Below are 23803 nucleotides of genomic sequence, written 5' to 3' on the forward strand. Positions count from 1 at the left end.
GGGAATAAAGGGGAACAAGAAGACTTTTTATCAATACATTAGAAGCAAGAGGAAGACCAAAGACAGGGTAGGCCCACTGCTTAGTGAAGAGGGAGAAACAGTAACAGGAAACTTGGAAATGGCAGAGATGCTTAATGACTTCTTTGTTTCGGTCTTTAATGAAGATATTGAACAAAACCGGCCCCAGGACCGACCCTTGGGACACTCCGGTTGATACCGGCTGCCAACTAGACATAGAGCCATTGATCACTACCCGTTGAGTCCTCATAGGTCAGCTGAAGAACCGATAGAATGGGGTTTCTCCAGTACTTCCATGGTGTGTACTCTGAATATCATATAAATCCTGACTCAATGCAATAGGGAAGGGTGTATCTCAATGTTCCTCCAGTATGCAAGCTACAAGCTTCTTCACAGTTCCCTGCAGTCTTTCCACTATCCCATTTCCTTGGGCATGTTACGCGGCAGATTTATAATGTACTGGACCAATACTTATCTGAAAGCCTTCAAAACTCTCTTGATACAAAACATGTCCCTGTGACACTGCACCCCATATTCTTCACAGTAATAATATGTTATGATTATGACATAATCATAATATATTTTATGCAAGATAGGTCATATGAGATATCATTGGAAAGGTTATGATTTACTGAATAAGATTATCCTATTTGTATACATGTATCGTTTTTGTATCTGAAGTTAGGAATATTGTCTATGTATCTATTACAAATGTGTTTACACATGGGGAACACCCACAAGGCAGAATGTAATCAGTCTAGATGGCTGGCTGGGAAGGGCCTATTCAAGTTAATGAACCATTAGGCAGAACAATAGGCCTTAGGAAAAGCTTATCTCCCACCCAGGAGCCTTCCTGAGGATGCTGTAAACAGCCTCTGACTCATGTCTGCTAGCACCCTACAGGGTCATGTGACCAAGTCACCTGGTACTGGACTCCATCTTGGAATACCAGTGTTTTTCCACTGACAGGCATGGGAACGAAGCTTGGAGACAAAGGGTTCCTGCCATATGCAAAAGCTATTTAAGGCAGGTGAGTGACATCATCGGGACTCTTCACTGATTCCCCGCTCAAAGACGACTCCTGAAAAACCCTGAGGAACAAGGACTGAACTGGGGGGAAGTGTTGGACCCAGGCTAAAGGGGAGTTTTAGCCTGTGAAAGAAACACCTGGGGTTTTTAAGCTGTAAGCAAGTGCAGCTGGCTCCTTAAGAATCTCTGCAGCCTGCTTGAATCATCGAGTGTGAGAATTTGCTAATTCATATCCTACCTATCTAGTATGTTACGCTCAGTTTGTGGCTTTGTTTCTTTACTAGGTAATCTGCTTTGATCTGTTTGCTATTCCTTATAATCACTTAAAATCTATCTTTTGTAGTTAATAAACTTATTTTTGCTTTGTCTAAAACCAGTGTGTGGGAGTCGTAACTTGGGCAGAAGGCTTTTGCATATCCGTCTCCACACTGAGGGAGGAGGCAAATTTCATGAGCGTACGCTGTACAGATCTCTGTACAGCACAAGATGGTATAATTTTAGGCTTACACTCCAGAGGGGGATGTGCACTTGAGTAGCTGGGCTGTTCCTTAGCTGTAGCCTTCCCATGCAGAGCTGATCACAGCATTTGTATGTTCTGCAGCTGGTGTCCCTACCAGTATGTGTGCTGGAGCCGGGGAGAGGGCTTGGCAGGCTGGTCACAGCAATACAGTGTAAAGGGAGTCCAGGCTGGTGGGTCAGGGAGGCTCAGTGGTACCCCAGTTCCAGGTGGCACTCCGGGGGAACCCGCCATTTTCTGAAAGAAAATGGTCCCATTTTCTGAAAGAAGGCTCTCTGGTAGGGCAAACATCACAAATAAAGCGGTTAAGCAAGAAATGAGCTTCTCTGAAATCATGAATGCAAAGAAGTAATGTGAGTAATAGTCTATAACACTCAATAGCATGTAGCCATGCACTGCAATCGATAGGCCAGTAATATCCATTGCAATTCTCTGCCATGGTCTATCTACGACTACCATTATCAAAGGGGCTGGAAGAGCAGTAGTTCTCTGCACTGTGCAGGCTGAATATGCCTTCATATGATGCTCAATGTCTGAGTGCAGCCCTAGCCACCAAGCATAACTACACAGAATCACCTTCATAACTCCCAAATGTCCTTCGTGAGTCACACCCAGGACTGCTTGTCGAATGCTAGGATGATCACCCATGCTCCTCTGCATAAGATATGTTGAGTAGCACATGTCTTCACTGTGAGCTCAGAACAAATTTTGTAGAATGTAGACAAAATTCTCTTAAGAACTGGGTCTATCCGACCCGTTTGTACAGCATGCATCACCTCGCACAGTTCAGCATCTTGAAGAGCAGCAGTTTGCCTTAAGTCAACTGGCAAGCTTTTCAGTAAAAAGCATAAAGCATACCTTGCCATTTCTGCACATGAGGGTGCCAATCCAGCAGAATTTCTTGAAAGAGTTTCGGCAAGTAAATTAGATCTTTGTTTGAAATGTACCAAATGAAAGCCAGTCATACTGCTGCAACTGATAACCCACTGTGGCAGCCTCATGCTCAGCAGATCAACAGTCTTATGACAGAGGCCCAAAATAGGCAAATCAGTTTCTAAAGTAAAATGTTTCCCCAGTAAATAGACTTTGAAGTGTACAATAGCAAAAACCATCGCCAAGAACTCTAGCTCAATCTGGGAATACTTGGCTTCTGTCAGGGTGAGAGTACAGGATGAGTATATAACTGGCCATCCCCCTGGAACAGAACTGTGCCCAGACCCTCATTGCATACATCAATTTGAATCATTATGGGCTTCCTTGGATCAAAATGAGAATGAGATTGGATTTAACAGAGGACCTGGCAGACTGTTTCAAAAATCCGTTTGGTCTCTTTAATCCTCCCAAGATTAGATCTCTCAGCAGTTTGGCAAGGGTACTAAAATTGGGCAGAACACAGCCGCTACAATCTGTGTGTTTCGGTAGTGAAGCAACAGCTTGCAGCCATTCAGGTGTCAGTTTCACACCATCCGCTGACAGAGAATGCCACAGAAACTCTACAGCATCTTTTGCTAAACTGCAGCTGGCCACATTCAACTTTATGCCAGCTTGTTGGAGTCGGGTTAGCACCTGGTCCAGATAAGCATTATGTTCAGGAAGGGTCTTATCAAAGACAAGAATGTCATCCAAATAGCACCATGCACCCTGGATATTACCAAAGAGCTGAGAGACCACTCTCAAATACTTCAAGGAGCAGAGACTAAACCAAAAGGAAGTCATTGATAGCAGTACCTCCCTAATGGCATGCTGAAAGCAAACTTCCAGACACAAGTATTTTCCAATAACCGGATCGGTAATCCAACACAGAGAAAATCTGGGATCCACTGACCCAACATGTCACCTCTTTGAAGGCTGGCAACTGAAACTGCTCACGTTTCTCATATCTATTAAGAGCCCTAAAATCTGTGAAGTCAAATATCGCCATTCTTCTGGTATACTATCACCGTGGATAAGCTCCAATCCATATGCCCTTCCACCTCCCAAATGATTATATCATTTTTCATGCATTGCAGTTCTGCTCAGATCTTGTCCACAAGTGCAGGAGGTACATCTCGTGCAGGGGGTGCAAAGGGCTTGGTGTTCAAATCCAACAGCAGAGAGTATGCATAGCCCGTGGACGGAACACTGTCATTGTTAAACAAATCATGGTGTCTCTGAATGATACATTGGGTATCCCCTTCTAAACTAGCTGACATAATCACACCTGAGATATCCTGGGAGAGCTCATGCACGATACCAAAATGTAAGCACAAATCATAGGACAATAATGGAACATCATTCACAGCAGCATCTTTAACAAGATAAAACTTTGCAGTCAAGGCTATGCCTTTGTAGAGCACAGAAAACACAGTTTCACCCACTGTCTGCAAAGCATACAAATTCCAGGCTTTTATAACCACTGTAGTTGGGCAAATGTCTAGATTATGAATTAACCCAAAAGGGAGAACGTTAACTTCAGCACCTGTATCCACCATGCACCTCAGCAGTGTACCATTAATTTCTATAAAAACAACAGGGACTGGGAGTGGCTGGCTCATTACAGAAGCAGCTTTTCCTCTCCTGGAATTGACACCTCCTCATCTATTATTGGGAGTGGACTACATCCACCCTGATTGAATTGGCCCTGTCAACACTGGTTCTCCACTTGCGAAGTAACTCCCTGCTCTCCATGTGTCAGTATATAATGCCTGCATCTGTAACTTTCACTCTATGCATCCGAAGAAGTGAGGTTTTTACCCACGAAAGCTTATGCCCAAATAAATCTGTTAGTCTTTAAGAGGCCACCAGACTCCTTGTTGTTTTTGTAGATACAGACTAACACGGCTACCCCCTGATACTTGACATTAATTTCTATGACACGAGAGACCAGTTCCAGTGCCTTTCCACATGAGAAGATTGTATTAAAGGCAACACTGGAGTCCCTGTATTGTATTCAAGGCAACAAGGTGGTCTCATGTGGCTTCACATTCCCAATATAGAATCATAGAACCACAGGGTCAGAAAGGACTGCAAGGACCATCTAGTCTAACCCCTGGCCAAGATGCAGGATTTGTTGTGTCTAAGCCATCCAAGACAGTTGGCTATCCAGCCTCGTTTTGAAAACCTCCAGTGAAACAGCTTCCATGCTGGCCATCAGGAAGTTTAGACTTGAAATTAGACGAAGGTTTCTAACCATCAGAGGAGTGAAGTTCTGGAACAGCCTTCCAAGGGGAGCAGTGGGGGCAAAATACATATCTGGCTTCAAGACTAAGCTTGATAAGTTTATAGAGCGGATGGTATGATGGGATAGCCTAATTTTGGCAATTAATTGATCTTTGACTATTAGCGGTAAATATGCCCAATGGCCTGTGATGGGATGTTAGATGGGGTGGGATCTGAGTTACTACAGAGAATTCTTTCCTAGGTGTCCGGCTGGTGAGTCCTGCCCACATGCTCAGGGTTTAGCTGATCGCCGTATTTGGGGTCGGGAAGGAATTTTCCTCAAGGGCAGATTGGCACAGGCCCTGGGAGTTTTTTGCCTCTCTCTGCAGCATGGGGCACGGGTCACTTGCTGGAGGATTCTCTACACCTTGAAGTCTTTAAATCATGATTTGAGGACTTAAATAACTCAGACATACGTTAGGGATTTATTACAGGAGTGGGTGGGTGAGATTCTGTGGCCTGCGTTGTGCCGAAGGTCAGACTAGATGATCATAATGGTCCCTTCTGACCTTTAAGTCTATGACTCTAATATGCACTTCAGGCCTCTTCTTGTCATGAACCAGTGTACCATGGCACAATAACTTAAAATGTCCTTTCTCTCCACAAGCCCAGCACTCAGCAGTTCTAGCCAAGCAGGCAAAAAAATTGGCCAAGTGATTTGTATTACCACACTTGAAACTGAAAAGCAAGCAATTTTCGCTGCTGAGGCTGTGGAGCAGGAGTATATAGTGTCGTATGACTCTGGGTGATGGAAGCATAATGAACAGCTAATAGTTTAAGCGTAGACACAAAGGTAGCAGCAGTCTGAGACACAGAATCTCTTTCAGCCTGTGCCCTCAAATGCCTTGCTCTTGGTAACCACAGCATCAAAAGTTAGGGTTTAGCATCTTGCACCAGTAACCATTCACCAACGTGGTCATTGGCTATGCCAATCACAAAAATATCCCCGAAATCACAGTCCTGGGTCAACTGCCACAAATAAATTCACATATGGTTTCATTAGGCTGCTGATGAGCTTCAAAAAATTGTTTTCCTCTTTAACAGAACAGAATCTCCAGTGTCAAAATACTCACTGATATGCTGCACAGCTGCATCAAAAGAGGACTTGGGCTCCAGGAGTCCATCATAAATACCAATGCCATAACAGCCTAAGCAGTTCTGCATCTGGGGTAACCTAGCAGCATGGGAGAGTTGCATGATCTGCACACAGTTCCAGAAATTCTGAATAAAGTATCGCCATTCAACAGCAGAAGGATGTACAGGCAGCATGAGTTAAAATTAAATAAATTTTAAATTAAATAAAATAAATACACAATAGAAACACTCATTGCATAATGTTATGCATAGATGCACCCCAGAATGGCAATCCCAAAACATCAAAAAAAATATATGAAGGAAGACTCACAGGTAAGTTGTCAAACAAAACATGTAATAACCATGAACCAGTTAAGTCTGAACAAAACATAACAGTCTGAATGGCAGATAACTAACAGCAGACACTGGGTAGATGCACAAACTCAATGTTATACCCAATGTTATACACGCACAAACACAGGAACTGGACCACTGAGTACAGAGAGTAGGAAGCAAGAATGCAGCGCACACACACACAAACCAGATCATCAATAAAGAACTGGGGGAGGAGAGGGCGAGAGAAAGAGAGACCGACCAAAGCTGGACACCACCCCATTATCACTTTCCTTCTTCAGCCGGGTGTCTCTCCTCTATGTGACAGAATTTCTATCCAAGCCAATGTGAATTATTTGAGGGAGAAAGGTTCCATACATCACTGTATCAAATGCTTTTACCAAACTCCAAATCTCTTTGTCTAGGTACTTATAGTCCCTTGATCGGAAGATCCCTTCCCACGCTTCTCCCTTCACCTATTCAGTTTGCAATTCCTTCACAACAGCAATCAAGTTGGTTTAGCAAATTTGGCTCTTCAGAAATTTCCTGTGTTGTTCTTTACTCATGACTATAGGGGGAAGAGAGGAAGGTTCTTACCTTTCCTGTGTGAGCGGGACATCTGGTTTAATTAGGAGAATTCGGTATCTGCCAGAAACAAACCAAATTTAACAACAAGGGAGAGAGAAATCTCTGATGCCCTGAGCTGATCCAGTGTCCCCATTACAGCAAGGATGACCACAAATCAGTACCCATCCACTTCCTCCCCCTGCCCCACACATACCATATCCACTGTCTTAGGTCCTTTTCACACTTTTTAATCAGGTCATTTCACTCACTGTTGATCAGACTGGCAATTCCCTCACCCCATTATTGGAATCACTTCCCTTCCGACCTTCAAACAACATTTCATGATTTTAACAAACCTTTCTGCAAATTCCTCAAAAGAGGGTCTCCAGGAAAAGCCGTTTCGCCGAATCTGGATGGTCTCCAGCAATCCATTGTACCTGAGCTGAGGTGAGAGCACAATAAGATTCAAAAAGAGATTAACAGATTTTACGGCCAGAAGGGACCATTATGATCATCTAAGTCTGGCCTCCTGCACAGCATAGGTCAAAGAAGTTCAAACAGAAATTCCTGTAACCAGACCAATAACTTCTGGTTGATCTAGAGACATCTGTTGGAAAAGTCATACAGCAAAACAAAATTTCCAATAAGTTCTTGGAATGTATTGGGGACAAAATTGTTTCAGAAAGTGGAGAAAATAACAGGTGGGTCAGCCTTTTTAGATTTAATTTTGACCAAGAGGGAGGAACTGACTGAGAATCTGAAGTTGGAGGGAAACTGGGGGGGAAAGTGAACACAAAATCACAGATTTCATGATTTGAAAGAAAGGAAGAAGTGAGAGCAGCTGAATAAGGACAACAGACTTCAAAAAAGCCGACATCAACAAATTCAGAAAAGTGGTAGGGTAAGGTCCATGGGAAGAAAATCTAAGAGATATAGGAGATCAGGAGAGCTGGCATTTTCTTAAGGAGACAATATTAAAGACAACTGCAAACTATCCCAATGTGAAGAATAGGAAGAAACCAAAATGGCTCCATCAGGAGCCCTTGAATGAATGACCTGAAAATAAAAAAATAATCCTACAAAAGCAGAAACATGGATGAACTGCTAAGGAGGAGAACAAAATAATAGCGTAAGCATGTAAGAACAAAATCAGAAAGGCTAAGGCACCAAATGACATATACCTAGCAAAGGACATCAAAGGCAATAAGAAGAGGTTCTTTAAATACATTAGGAGCAAGAGAAAGATGAAGGAAAGTGTAGGTCCTCTACTTAGCCAGGAAGGAGAGCTAATAAAAAGAGGACATCAAGAAGACTGATGTGTTCAATCTCTATTTTGCTTCAGTCTTCGCTAAACAGGTTAACATGACCAGACACTCAACATAACTAATATTAACAACAAGGGGAAGGATTGCAAGACAAAACAGGGAAAGAAGAGGTTAAAGAATATTTAGAAAAGTCAAACGTATTGAGGTCGGCAAGGCCTGATGAAATTCATCCTAAGGTACTTAAGAACTAGCAGCATTCTTGGAACATTAGCAATTATCTTCAGGAACTCCTGGAGAATGGCTGAGGTCCAGAGAAGGGCAAACATAGCACCTATCTTTAAAAATGGAAACAAGGAGGACCCAAGGAATTACAGACCAGTCAGCCTAACTTCAGTACCCGGAAAGATACTGGAACAAAGTATTAAACAATCAATTTGTCAGGATGCTTAGTTATAAAAAGGAGTTATAAGGAATAACCAGAATGGATTTGTCAAGAACACATCATGCCAAACCAACATAATTTCCTTCTTTGGCAGGGTTACTGGCCTAGTGGATAGAGGGGGAAGCAGTAAACATGATATATCTTGAGTTTAGTAAGGCTTTTGACATAATCCCATGTGATATTCTTCTAAAAAAAAAAAACTAGGGAAATGGGTCTAGATAAAATTACTATAAGGTGGGCTCACAAGTGGTTGAAAGACTATACTGAGAGTGGTTATCAATAGTTCAGTCAAACTGGGAGGATGTCTCGAGTGAGGTTCGACGGGGGGTGGGGGGGGTCAGTCCTGGGTCTGGTACTAGTCAATATTTTAATTACTTGGATAATAGGAGAATAGGGCTTCTAAAATTTGTGGCTGACACCAAGATGGGAGGGGTTGCAAGCACTTTCAAGGACAGGATTAGAATTCAAACTGACTTTGACAACCTAGAGCAGGGGTCGGCAACCTTTCAGAAATGGTGTGCCGAGTCTTCATTTATTCACTCTAATTTAAGGTTTTGCGTGCCAATCATACATTTTAAGGTTTTTAGAAGGTCTCTTTCTATAAGTCTATAATATATAACTAAACTATTGTTGTATGTAAAGTAAATAAGGTTTTTAAAACGTTTAAGAAGCTTCATTTAAAATTAAATTAAAATGCAGAGCCCCCCAGACCGGTGGCCAGGACCCGGGCAGTCTGAGTACCACTGAAAATCAGCTCATGTGCCGCCTTTGGCACGCGTGCCATAGGTTGCCTACCCCTGACCTAGAGAATAAGCCTGAAATAAACACAATGAAATTCAATAAAGCCAAGTGCAAAGTACTACACTTAGGAAAGAAAAAAATCAAATGTACAACTAAAAAATAGGGAATAACTGGCTAGGTGGTAATACTGCTGAAAAGGATCTGGGGGGTATAGTGGATCACAAATTGAATGTGAGTCAACAATGTGATGCAGCAAAAAAAGTTAATATTCTAGGGTGTATTAACAGCAGTGTTGTACGTAAGACAAGAAGTAACTCTTCCCACTCTACTCGGCATTGGGAGGCCTCCCAGGGGATAATAAATAAAAATAATATAAAAATGATCCTGCCCATCAGTTCCCTGAGGGAGTCAAAGTCTGCTTTTCTGAAGTCCAGGGTCCATATTCTACAGCTCTCCTTTCTTCCTTTTGTCAGGATCCTGAACTTGACCATCTCATGGTCACTGCTGCCCAGGTTGCCACCCACTTCTACTTTCCCTACCAATTATTCCCTGTTTGTGAGCAGCAGCAGATCAAGAGGAGCATGCTCCCTAGTTGGTTCCTCCAGCACTTGCACCAGGAAGTTGTCCCCAACACTCTCCAAAAACTTCCTGGATTGTCTGTGCACCGCTGTATTGCTCTCCCAGCAGATATCAGGGTGATTGAAGCCCCCATGAGAATCAGGGCCTGTGATCTGGAAACTTCTGTTAGTTGTCCGAAGAAAGTCTCGTCTACCTCATCCTCCTGGTCGGGTGGTCTATAGCAGACTCCGACCACGACATCACCCTTGTTGCTCTCGCCTCTAAACTTAACCCAAAGACTCTCAACAGGCTGTTCTCCAGTTTCATACTGGAGCTCTCAGCAATCATACTGCTCCCTTACATACAATTCAACTCCTCCATCTTTCCTCCCATACCTGTCCTTCCTGAACAATTTATACCCATCTATGACAGTGCTCCAGTCATGTGAACTGCCCCACCAAGTTTCTGTTATTCCAATCACATCATAGTTTCTTGATTGTGCCAGGACTTCCAATTCTTCCTGCTTTTTCCCAGGCTTCTTGCATTCGTGTACATGCACCTAAGATAACTAGCCAATTTCTCAGTATGAATCAGGAGGCTTCCCGACTTGTACCCTCCTCTTTGTGTTTCCTCCAGGTATCTCACTTCCCCACTTACCTCTGGGCTTAGGTCACCATCCCCCACGAACCTAGTTTAAAGCCCTCCTCACCAGGTTAGCAAGCCTGCCTGCGAAGATGCTCTTCCCTCCCATCCATTGCAGTCTAAATTAACTGACTTCTTCTGTAAGAAGCAAGCTCCCCTACTTACCACCAGGGGTTTGGCACACATCAGTTCTGATTCCCCTGCTACTTTAAAATCTGGGGGAAGGAAACCCCCTGGAAGTAGCTTTATCAACAAAAGGATCTTATAGATAAGGATCTTACAGATTTAGAATTAAAGAATAGCAAGAAAAGTATCTATGAACCCGCATCATCAGACTTGGTGGATTACAACCCTCCTTTTAATGATACTAAGTTTCCATTAGTTATCTTTGATGAACCCTCTTCTGGAGGAGATAGCGAGCATTAAGAATTCTCTCTTTGAATTTAAAATCGTATTGAGTGGCTTATGGGAAGACTGGTCTAACTGGCAAGCTACATGTCCCCCAACAGCTAAGTCTGGTCTGGAAATGGAAAAACCTAAAGTTATAGATAATTCAACTCAGACTCAAGATAGGATTGTGCTAATCTTTATTAATGCTCCTAAGGCTAACTTAAGATAAACTGACTTCTTCTCTTCTTGGTTTACCATCTTCTGATTTAAATATTTCAAGGGATAATTCTCCCTTTCTTAGAAATCTTTCAAATATCTTAGGGTCTCAGAAAATGCTGAAAATTTGGCCCTCTGATATTTAACAGAAATGGACCACTGAGTTTTTAGTTTTTCGAGGGGAGTATGTTCAGACAGTCCCTTACAGCTATCCATTTAAATCAGTAATTGGCTGATAAGGTTTGTTTTTATTTACTTTCTAACTCTGTTGCACCTTTACTCTCACAATATGCATGAGAGGCAAGAGGTGGAATTTTTTTATTGCCATATAGTTTCTAGAATTTGGAAGATGAGCAAACAACTAAGGTGCCAAAGTGTCCTCATCTCTAGAGCAGATATATTATTTGGGAATATCCTATAGAGTAAGGATGGATCTAAGGTATAATTATTTGTGTCTAAAAGAAGAGGCTGGTTCCTATCCTTTATCTTATGAGAATATAACTCAGGATTTTACATCATCTCTTCCTCAGGTACATTCTATAACTTTTTGTGCTACTAATTTAATGGGATCACCTAAATTTGAGCCTTCAGTCTCTTCTACTAGGGCCACTAGTTTTACCATTCCCCTTCTCTGAAATGGTGCTATTTTTTATGGGAGTCTTGAGACAGAAGTCCAAGAGGATTCCCCTCCCTTATGTTTACTATCTTCCAAGCAGATTTCTCAACAGAATAATGTGATATTTGGAGATGAATCAAAATTCTTACAATTAGGCTATTGGGCCAATTTCTCCTATTTGACTAGATTCTCCAATTTCTTTCCCTCCACCTAGGGAGAGCTTCTGCCAGAATAATTTACCTGGAATTTACCTGGGTATAAAAATAAGATGAATGACAGAGGGTTTTTTTAATTTTTAAAACCTTAAAAAGAAAAAACAAAACAAAAAACAAGAAACGTGGTTAGCTGAGTCTGAAATCATAGTCTTTCCTGATTTTGAATCTTCTCTCCATGAAGGAAGCCATTTGTCTAAAAGGGGTCATATATCAGGAGGACTTGCCGCCCTGGTTTCCTTCCACCTGAAAGCCCAGATTTTACTTTTGGAATCAAAGTGTCAGGGCATTCTGGCTGTATTAATTTTTTTTCTTGATCTCCAAATTTTAGTATTAAATGTTATTTTCCCTCCATAAGCTCCCCATTTTATTCTGAGTCATTGTTGGCATGTCTGGATGAGCAAATTGATATGGTAGGTCTTCAATTCTCAATGGCTCATCTAATTATTTTGGGAGATTTTTAACCATTGAATAAAGAAAACATTGAGGAGATTTTTGAACTTCCCCCTCGAAATTCTAGAGATCAGGTGCTTAACATCTCTGGACAAAATTTAAAGGCATTATTAGATATGTTTAATTTAATAACTATAAATTGAAGAAGTTTGGGGGAAAGAAGAACATTTTACCTTTATTTCATTGACTGGTGGTAGTATTCTTGATTATATTATTCCTATAATTAATTGGCCCTTCTATAGGGATTTCTCAATACTTTCTTGCCCAGATAGCAATCAACCTCTCTTTATAATTATGCCCAATGTGCCCTTTCTGAAGAGAGTTTTGTTTCCGATGGTTGAGGATGTCTTAATTACCCCTTGGGAACAACGTGGTTGTAAAAGACTAAAATGAACTCCTGACATTTGTGACAAAATTATCTAGGAGATTGGAGGACTCTTAGAAATCTAACATCTGAGACAAATTATTAAGTCCAAAAATTCCTCTCAAATTTGTCAATCACATTTGTTATTGGTAAAGTCCTAACAATCACTTGTTTGTAAACTAGCAGTTCCCAAACTATGGGTCGCAGCAATCCGTAATGTGCGGCGAACATCATTTTGCTTTGCACAGCATGCTCTAGCATGTACAGCGCGTGCAAGGTCACGATGCATGGAGGACACCATTTTGCTCTACAAAATGGCGTTCTCTGCACAGCGCGACCTCACATGCACCATAGGTATGAGGTCATGCTGTGTGAATGAAGTCATTTTGTAGAGTAAACTGGTGTCCTCCATTGTGACTTGACCTCACACATACAGTGCATGTGATGTAACGCTGTGCAGATGACACACTTTAATCTTCAAAATGGCTTCCTCCATGCTATCTAGGGTCCTGGGAAAAAATAATTTATTAAAATGGGGACATGCCAGCAAAAAGTTTGGGAACCCTTTTTTAAACAAACCAATTTTGATTTTAGCTATTCTAAAAATGCTCTCAAAGATAAACACACTTGATTTGAGGCAGACTGTGTGAAGAAAAAGTCTGCTTTAGCACACATAACTAACAGGGTAAGATGCAATTCCTCTCCTAATTTACTTAAGAATTTTAGTAGCTGCCAGAAGAAGACATAAAGACTTATTATATACAAAAAATAAGAATATCTTCGATATCTGTGGAAGGATTTTGAAGCAGCAGCTAGAGCTAAAAATTATCCCATGTTTAATGAGATGGTAGCCTCAGGCACTGGTAGAGACACTTCAGTTGAGGAACCCTATAGTAATGATGAAGCCTAGATAGTACATTTTGGCCAGGTCTTTAATGATTCCCCCCAAACCAGTTTTTTTAAATCTAATTTTACTATAGTTGATGCAATGAGGAATCCTCTGTCTGATTTACCTCTCTGGTCTCCAGTAAAGAACAGTGAAGTATAGTCATTTATTTTAGTCCAACGACAGAAAAAAGCTTCAGGGGAAGATTTTTCTCCCTGCTGAAATTTTTCAGGAGAATCTTAATTGGTGGTGTTGGCTAAATTATTTACTGCCGTTAATCATACTTGATTGATTACGTCTAACTGGAAGTCCAGTACTGTAGTTCCTATTTTATTTTTAAAACAGGAATAGAAAGAATCCTGTTTCTTACAGACCTAGTAGTCTGATAGATGTGGCAGGGAAAATTTATTCCAGATTTTTATTGTCTAAACTTGAAATACAAGCTTTAGAAGCTAATTTATTACACAAAAAGCAGTCCTGCTTTAGGGCTGGTATAGCCACAACTAATAACTGTTTTACTTTATCTTGTATGATTTATAAATAACCCGTGGTTAAGGATACTCGATTGTATGCTGCTTTCATGGAGGGTAGGTACATCAATGGCTATTAGCCAGGATGGCCAGGGATGGTGTCCCTACCTCTGTTTGCCAGAAGCTGGGAATGGGCGACAGGGTTGGTTCACTTGGTGATTACATGTTCTGTTCTTTCCCTCTGGGGCACCTGGCATTGGCCACTGTTGGAAGACAGGATACTGGGCTAGATGGACCTCTGGTCTGACCCAGTATGGCCATTCTTATGGTCTTAAGACAGTAAGGTAATAAGTAACAGTCAGCATGGATTTGTCAAGAACAAATCATGTCAAACCAACCTAATTGCTTTCTTTGACAGGGTAACAAGCTTTGTGGATGGGGGGAAGCAGTAGATGTGGTATATCTTGACTTTAGTAAGGCTTTTGATACTGTCTCACATGACCGTCTCATAAACAAACTAGGGAACTATAAGCTAGATGGAGCTACTATAAGATGGGTGCATAACCAGTTGGAAAACTGTTCCCAGAGAGTAGTTATCAGTGGTTCACAGTCAAGCTGGAAGGGCACATCGAGTGGGGTCCTGCAGGGGTTGGTTCTGGGTCCGGTTCCATTCAATATCTTCATCAATGATGTAGATAATGGCACAGAGAGTACACTAATAAAGTTTGCGGATGACACCAAGCTGGGAGGGGTTGCAAGTGCTTTGGAGGACAGGATTAAAATTCAAAATGATCTGGACAAACTGAAGAAATGGTCTGAAGTAAGTAGGACAAATGCAAAGTACTCTACTTAGGAAGGAGCAACCAGTTGCACACATACAAAGTGGGAACTGACTGCCTAGGAAGGAGTACTGCAGAACGGGATCTGGGGGTCACCGTGGATTACAAGCTAAATATGAGTCAACAGTGTAACACTGTTGCAAAAAAAGGGAACATCATTCTGAGATGCATTAGCAGGAGTGTTGTAAGCAAGACACAAGTCTGTCTACTCCACACTGATTAGGCCTCAACTGGAGTATTTGTGCCACATTCAGGAAAGATGTGGACAAATTGGAGAAAGTCCAGAGAAGAACAAAAATGATAAAAGGTCTAGAAAACATGACCTATGAAGGAAGATTAAAAAAATTGGCTTTGTTTAGTCTGGAGAAGAGAAGACTGAGGGAGGACATGACAAGTTTTCAGCACATAAAAGACTGTTACAAGGTGGAGGAAGAAAAATTGTTCTCGTTAACCTCTGAGGATAGGACAAGAAGCAATGGGCTTAAATTGCAGCATGGGCAGTTTAGGTTGGACATTAGGCAAAACTTCCTAACGGTCAGGGTGGTTAAGCACTGGAATAAATTGCCTACTGAGGTAGTGGAAGCTCCGTCATTGGAGATTTTTAAGAGTAGGTTGGACAGACACCTGTCAGGGATGGTCTGGATAATGCTTGGTCCTCCCATGAGTGCAGGGGAATGGACTAGATGACCTCCCGGGGTCCCTTCCAGTCCTACGATTCTATAAAACAAAATGGCCCTTAGCTCTGCTCAAGGGATGCTCTGTTTTACCTGCTCATACGATGAGAACAGAATTGCCCAGCACTAAGAATTTTTAATGCTAAAATAAGATCACAGATGGTCTATGGGGCCGAAGTTTGGCATAGGGCCATATTTCGGCCTTAGGGATTGTTCAAAATAATTTTCTGAGGAGACTTTCAATTTTTATATGCTGAGGTGGGTGTTCTTTCTTAAGTAGTAGAACCTGTACTGCTTTTCTTAAATTTTGGTTTAAGTTCTGTGCTCTTCCAGATTATAGATGGCCCCGTCTTCGCCTTCAGGAGATGGAGGAACAACCTGCGTACTCCTTATTTCCATGGTATAAGACCTTTCAATTTATTATAGATGGGTTGGGTTTTTCTCTTACTGTTGATATATTTTAATCAACGTAATCAACTATTCAAACAGACGATGACAGATACTACAAAGAAGATCTGGCTATGATTCACAATTCTAAGTTTGCCTTTTGGTTTTCTACTTTGAAGATAGCTCACGTTTTTAATCAAACCTATATTTATGTAAGGCATATACTCAATTAAGATTCCAAACCATGGAAACTGCTGTCCCGTAAAGCAGACATAGAAAAGTTCCTTTACATCTTATCTTTTCCCCATGTACATCTGGAGTGTTGGAAGATCTACCTCAGTATCTTTTGGACTGTAGAATTTTCCAGGTGCTGAAAGCATGCTTGTTTTTATCTCTTTTGTATCAAAAAGAATTTTTGTCACCATCCCAAAAGCTAATGATTAGCTTTTTTCTCAGTCCCAAATAGAGATCAAATCAGTGGCAATTTTTGCCCTTTTAGCATTGTGCCGAAGAAGAGAATATTTATTAGGCTCTGACTGTTATTTTAACGTATTACATGCATTATGTGGATGTTGCTTTTGGGGGGGTCGGAGGGGAGGGGTTGTATTTGCAAAAGACATGAAACATATGCTAATTGATAAAATTCAACGTTATTTCATTCAGTAATGGTCTCACCAATGTATTATACAAAAGAAATACCACCTCCCTACTCCTGCTCACCAATCCCCTGTACATATATGTCCAATATTCACGTTAGCCTTCCAAGGCAAGGCATTGCAGTTGATGCTCAAGTTCAGTTGGTTATCGACACTGATCCCCAAGTCCTTTTCAGAGTCACTGCTTTCCAGAATAGCTCTCCATCCTGTAAGCATAACCTCCTTTCCCCCCAGTAGCATAATGGTGCATTTGGTTGTACCAACCAAGAGACCCAGCTTGTCCTGTATAGAATCATAGAACTGGAAGGGACCTTGAGAGGTCATCTAGTCCAGTCTCCTGCACTCAAGGCAGGGCTAAGTATTATCTAGACGATCCCAGACAGGTGTTTGTCCAACCTGATCTTAAAAATCCCGAACGATGGAGATCCCACAAAGAGCTATGCCTTCTCTGCTCCCTGCTCCCCTCATTGGCCCTCCTGCTGAAAGAATAAGCTTTCAGTGTTCATTCAAGCCATTCAGTCTTCAAACCCCACCCTCACAATGGGGTTTGTCCTGCTCAGTCCTAGCTGTATTCAGCCCCCTGCTCTGTCACAGGTCTGGTTCCTAACAGGACTTGGCTAAAGGGATGCTGAGTCCCTCACTCACCTGCTCCAGCACCACTTGGCTGTCAACCACGCCCGGCTCCTTCTGGCTGTTCGGTTTGATGCAGCGCACAAAGTGTGGGTTAGCAGAGTACATTCGCTCCATCAGCACCGATAGGGAATGCTAGTAGGAGGCAATGACACAGGTCAGGAGCTCAGTATGCCAAATAATTTCCTGATTTTTGGCTCGTTACAACAATCTGTAACCCATTCACCCTCCTTTGTCCTAGGACTACAGAGGTGTCAACTGGCCACTTCATTTTGAATGGCCTTTTCCCAACATCTGAAGAAGTGAGGGTCTTACCCACGAAAGCTTATGCTCCCAATACTTCTGTTAGTCTTAAAGGTGCCACAGGACCCTCTGTTGCTTTTTACAGATTCAGACTAACACGGCTACCCCTCTGATACTTTTCCCAACATGTTAATTCCTTATCTGTTCCAACTTGTAGTTAGCTGTGACACTCTGAGTACATTGCCTCTATGTCAGCTTGAAACTGAAAGCTTGCTTCTTTTGCCAACAGATATTAATATCAATAACAGATATTACCTCATCCATGGGCGGCGGGTATCGTAGGCATGGGAAGACTGTACCTTCACAAACAGCCTGACATGTCCCCACCCATGCTCTACCCCCAGGCCCCATCCTGCCTGCTGTAAGGCTGTTCCCTTTGTGGCAGAGGCCAGGGCCGCCTGCTTGGGGCTGGGGCCGCTCCGGGCGCCCGCCCAGCGCTGGCAGCTCGGCTGGTGGGGCACCTTCAGGGGCGGGGAGGCCGGTCAGCTGGGTGTCGGTCTGGTCGGCATGGCCCAGGGCAGCCAAGGCATGCTGGTCGGGGGTTGGGCCGGGTGGCACGGCCCAGGGAGGCTGGGGCTGCGCTGCCCAACTCTCTGGTGCTCTGGGGGCGCTAGCCTGGACAGGGGCTAGCAACCACAGTGTGGGGGGTGGGCTGGGGGCGCTGGGCAGGGGCCAACAGCTATAGAGGGGGCTGGGCTCCGGTAAGCGTGGAAGGGGCGGGGCAGGGCTGAGGGCCAGTCTCCCCAAGCCCAGGGTTCACCCACCAACCATGATCTCTTCCATCTTTTCTCGCTAATATCCTGGGACCAACACAGCTACTATAACACTGCAAACAAAGAATAATCAGACCCTCCTGGATCCATGGTCCTGTTGGTGAAAACTCCATCAGCAGTGCCAGCCAGGGCTCTGGCAGCAGGAGCTCCCTCTCAGCAGTGCAAATCAAGACTCCCCCCCCCCACTACAGCGTGCATTTGTAGCTCAGAGAAGTCCTTTCTCCATGTGCCAGGAGCTCTATTGACTATGCTCAGGTACCTGGGGGCCATTTCGGCATTTCCTTGCATGTTACTAAATAAGCATAATAAAACAACAGTACTTTACCCGGAATTGAGCACCCACTGATTGCTTCCGTGTGTTGTTGAAGTTATTGTCTGTTCCTGGCAAGACCTGAAACCAGACCTAAACATGTATATCACATACTCCAACATCATTCCCCTGAGCTCCCAGCCCTGGAGCCCTGTCTCTATCTGAAGAACAAGCCCACAGGGCAGCTGGGAAAAGGACAAGAGAATGGATTTCAAAGGAGGAAAAGGTGAGTATGCACATGCCAAGGAGACAAGAGGGAAAGCCCAATGCCATAAAAGGAGGAAGAGCTGTAGGAGCAGAGACAGATTCCAATGTGCAGGGCTGCCTGTCCCCATTCTCTCTTGCCTCCTTAATTGCAGACATCCCAGGTGGGAGAATCATGCCACCAGGACCCAGTTATTGGCTGTCCTGGGGACCCCGTGGTTCTTACCTTGGCTTTAATGTGAGGCATCAAAGTCCCTGTTCTGGAGACTGTGGCTGGATAAAGAAAAAGGTAACACTGAGTTCTGCAGCCCCATCCTTCAAACCAGGTGAAACCATCAGCAGACACGGAAACCTCCCCACAAGTGCAGAAAGCTTGCCCTGGTGCCCCCTCTTCCCCAGATAAAAGTTTAAGTTTCACATGCTAAATACGAATGAACAAAACCCTGGAAAAACAATGAGCTTAAGAGCAGGAAAGGAACACTTGGAAAATGTACGGGAACCTAAAACAGGCAACCCAGGAAGTAGCATCTGGGACACTGAAGGAAATTGCTAATCAGTTTACTGAATAACTGGCCACGATCTTTGAAAGAGTCAGGGACAACTGGGGAGTGTGAGAAGAAAGGAGAAAAGCAGAAATAGTGCCAATCTGAAAAAAGTAAGATGATGGATCCTGACAATTACTACTACCCTGTAACGTTTATCCCTAGCAAAATAATGGGAATATTTTAACAGTGTAAACAAAAACAAAAAAAACCAGAACCCACACAACACTGAATATCACGAAGACAACTGAACTATGAGCAACAATCAGCATGGAAGGTTTATAAAGAGTCATACCAGGTAAGTTATTTAAATAATTACAGGATGCGGTTAAAAAACAGATAAAATAGAATTGAATTTAGTGAAGGATGTGATACAGTCTCGCACAACCTGGATACAACATTGTCACCTGAACTGAAGACTGGCTGAAAGACCATAAACACAACACAAAGATAAACAGCAAAGAAATGAGCAGGGGGGGGAGGAGGAAGGGGGAGGATGAGGTTCGGTCTTATTTCGTATTTTCATTAATAATCTGGAAGAGGTAAGCAAACAAGACATTAATGAAATTTGCCCATAGAACTACACTGGAAAGAGTTGGAAATCCCACCAAGGACAGAAAAATGCTTAGACCCAGGTTATTTATTTAATTTGCTAAATGCCAACAGGTAGCTGGAGCTGAACAAGACACAAAAGATTGTGTGTCCAGAATTTTAGAGTGTAAACATACCACACAAGGAAATTCTGGGGGAGACAAACACCTGAAGAGCTTTATTTTAGCTTTTAAAAACTATATGAGAGCTTTTGGGGACTCTGAGGAAGTGGAGTGTTTGCAGGGAGCATATGAATCATTGGAGATTAGCATTTCGAATTCAGAGAACAGTATCATAGGCAGAAAATGTAATTTAGCCAAATGGAATCCAGGTTCCCACTCATTACCAGTCTATTTATATTGTAAACTCTTAAGAGCTGTGACCTCACCTTTATTCTTTTCTGAATGTGACTTCAGGAAGATGCAGACACTCATTTATACCCAGATAAACAACTCCTTGGAAAAAATGTAAACCATATGGATATGGGAGTCATCTGAGAGAAACTCAATGGGAAGGTACCAAGAATGGCAGAGAGAGCACTATGTTAGCCAATACATATATGTTAGGTATAGCATAGACCACATTAATAGGTATTATGCGCATGGTATTAATATAATATTAGGGCTGTCAAGCGATTAAAAAGATTAATCATGCTGTTAAACAATAATAGAATACCATTTATTTAAATATTTTTGGATGTTTTCTACATTTTCAAATATACTGATTTCAATTACAGCACAGAATACAAAGTGTACAGTGCTCACTTTATTTTTAAATACTTGCACTATAAAAAAATAAAATAAATAATATTTTTCAATTCACCTAATACAAGTACTGTAGTGCAATCTCTACCATGAAAGTTGAACTTACAAATGTAGAATTATGTACAAAAAAACCCTGCATTCAAAAATAAAACAATGTAAAACTTTAGAGCATACAAGTCCAATCAGTCTCACTTCTTGTTCAGCCAATCGCTCAGACAAACATGTTTGTTTACATTTGCAGAAGATAATGCTGCCTGCTTCTTCTTTACAATGTCACCTGAAAGTGAGAACAGGGATTTACATGGCACTGTTGTAGCCGGTGTTGCAAGATATTTACATGCCGGATGCACTAAAGATTCATATGTCCATTGATGCTTCAACCACCATTTCAGAGGACATGTGTCCATGTTGATGACAGGTTCTGCTTGATAACGATCCAGAGCAGTGCGGACCAACGCATGTTCATTTTCATCATCTGAGTCTGATGCCACCAGCAGAAGGTTGATTTTCGTTTTTGGTGGTTTGGGTTCTGTAGTTTCCGCATCAGAGTGTTGCTCTTTTAAGACTTGTGAAAGCATGTTCCACACCTCGTCCCTCTCAGATTTTGGAAGGCACTTCAGATTCTTAAATCTTAGGTCGAGGGCTGTAGCTATCTTTAGAAATTTCACATTGGTATCTTCTTTGCATTTTGTCAAATTGCAGTGAAAGTGTTCTTAAAATGAACAATATGTGCTGGGTCATCATCCGAGACTGCTATAACATGAAATATATGGCAGAATGTGGGTAAAACAGCAGTAGACATAAAATTCTCCCCCAATGAGTTCAGTCACAAATTTAATTAACACATTATTTTTCTAACGAGCATCATCAGCATGGAAGCATGTCCTCTGAAATGATGGCCGAAGCATGAAGAGGCATATGAATCTTAAGCGCATCTGGCACATAAATATCTTGCAACACCAGCTACTGTTATACCAATAGAATAAAAACCAGCAGGATTTAAGTGTGGGGGACAAATTATGGGGGAGGCCACTGTCACTTGGGGGAATCACTGTTAGTACCTTCTTTAATATCCCTACACTACAACAGTGCCATGCGAACACCTGTTCTCACTTTCAGGTGACATTGTAATTAAGAAGTGGGCAGCATTATCTCCTGTAAATGTAAACAAACTTGTTTCTCTTCACGATTGGCTGAACGAGAAGTAGGACTGAGTGGACTTGTAGGCTCTAAAGTTTTACATTGTTTTGTTTTTGAGTGCAGTTATGTAACAAAAAAAACTACATTTGAAGTTGCACTTTCATGATAAAGAGATTGCACTATAGTACTTCTATGAGATGCATTGAAAAATACTTATTTTATCATTTTTAAATGTAAATATTTGTAAGCAAAAATAATATAAAGTGAGCACTGTACACTTTGTATTGTGTTGTAATTGAAATAGATATATTTGAAAATGTAGAAAAACAACAAACATTTAATAAATTTCAGTTGGTATTCTATTAACAGTGCAACTAATTGAGATTAATTTTTTAAATCACAATTAATTTTTTTGAGTTAATAGCGTGAGTTAACTGCGATTAATCGGCAGCCCTATATAATATACATATATAGTGTGTGTGTGTGTGTGTGTGCACGCGTGTTGGAAAGTTAGGTTAACTGAATGTATTCTAGTCTCCCTGCAATTCCGTTCACCCATGTCAAATATCCCACAGCACTTTGAAAAGTTGAAGTCATCTTTGTCATTAGAAAATAGGAAGTCTGTCGAAGCCAAAATACATGAACACCGTGTCCTAGCACAAGTTGGGGTTTACCTCTATGCCCAACTGGTTCGGAATTTAGTATCCAAAACAGAGATTAAGAAAAGTACAGAACAAAACAAGTTAAGAAACTGTTACAAGCTGGTTGGCTGGATTTTAGTAACATGTAAGTAGTTTTGTAACTATAAATACTACTAGCTGAAATGAATCATAGACTATTAGCGTTGGAAAGGACCTCAGGAGATCATCTAGTCCAATCCCCTGCTCAAAGCAGGACCAATCCCTAATTAAATCATCCAACCAATTTTTGCCCCATATCCCTAAATGGCCACCTCAAGGGTTGAACTCACAACCTTGGGTTTACCAGACCAATGCTCAAACCACTGAGCTATCCCTCCCACCAAATGCATATATTTGAAGCACACCTTCAGTGTAAGGTGAACATACTGCAAGAATTTGCTTCCCAGAAGGAGAGTTGTTTTGTGACTATTGGGCCTACAAAATGTACCTCAATTGTAAACTCAAAAATAAGAAATGAGTGAAAGTTCCTAAGATGTTACAATAACCATGAAAAATAGGTCAAGTTGTTTATAACACTGAATGTTGAAACAAGTGGCAGAGAACCAAAGAAGCTGGATTAGTCTAACCCAAAAAGGCCATGTTGATATAATCCAAAAACTGTTGAAATTATGCTTGGTAAAACAGAGGGCATGGAACCAGAAGTTAATCTATCAAAATTGGTGTTACGGATAGTATGCCTAATTGGTGGACAAAATAATGAGGGGGATGAACTATGCCACCCTTGGGCTTCTTAAAGAAACTTTTGGGAAAAAAATCATCAGTTCAGTTCAACTCTCCTTTTCTTTTCCCGTCCCACTGTGCATCCCAGTTCATCCCCCTACCTGCCAGCACTGCAACTCATCTAAAGGACTTTCTTCCTGAGAGGAAGACCGGCTGGCCTTGCTCCTGTTTACGGAACTTTGTTTTCACCTGTGAGTGCTGAAAGTCATCGCGTTATCATACACAATGTAGTCATAGCAGGATATTAAAGACACAAGGGAGATAAGGTAATATCTTTTACTGGACCAACTTTTGTTGGTGAGAGACCTGAAGAAGAGCTTTGTGCGACTCAAAAGCTTATCTCTCTCACCAACAGATGTTGGTCCTATACCTCACCCACCTTGTCTCATTGCATTATCATGTCATCCAGTCCTCAGCCCACCAGTGGGGATATATGATTAGCAGCACTACAAAGGCACTATATTGAATTCTCTACCCTTGTGGTATTATTTTATGCCCCACTGGACATCGAGGTGCTAAAGGAGCACTCATGATGATAAGGCCGTTGTGGAGAAACTAAATGAATTCTTTGCATCGGT

General features: G+C 41.9%; 1 protein-coding gene across 1 annotated transcript in view; it reads right to left on the reverse strand.

Annotated features, from left to right (window-relative positions):
- The window catches only part of LOC112111355 (myosin-IIIb-like), a 91019-nt gene that overhangs the window by 52513 nt on the left and 14703 nt on the right, over positions 1-23803 (reverse strand). The window contains exons 3-7 of the mRNA XM_026658267.1: positions 18994-19040; positions 18579-18644; positions 17193-17312; positions 7093-7178; positions 6767-6814 (exon numbers count right to left, since the gene is read on the reverse strand). Coding sequence (XP_026514052.1) covers positions 6767-6814; positions 7093-7178; positions 17193-17312; positions 18579-18644; positions 18994-19040 — 367 coding nt within the window. The remainder of the gene's footprint in view (positions 1-6766; positions 6815-7092; positions 7179-17192; positions 17313-18578; positions 18645-18993; positions 19041-23803) is intronic.

Source organism: Terrapene carolina, unplaced genomic scaffold, assembly GCF_002925995.2.
Source record: "Terrapene carolina triunguis isolate 2854851 unplaced genomic scaffold, T_m_triunguis-2.0 Scaffold422, whole genome shotgun sequence".
NCBI lineage: Eukaryota > Metazoa > Chordata > Testudines > Emydidae > Terrapene > Terrapene triunguis.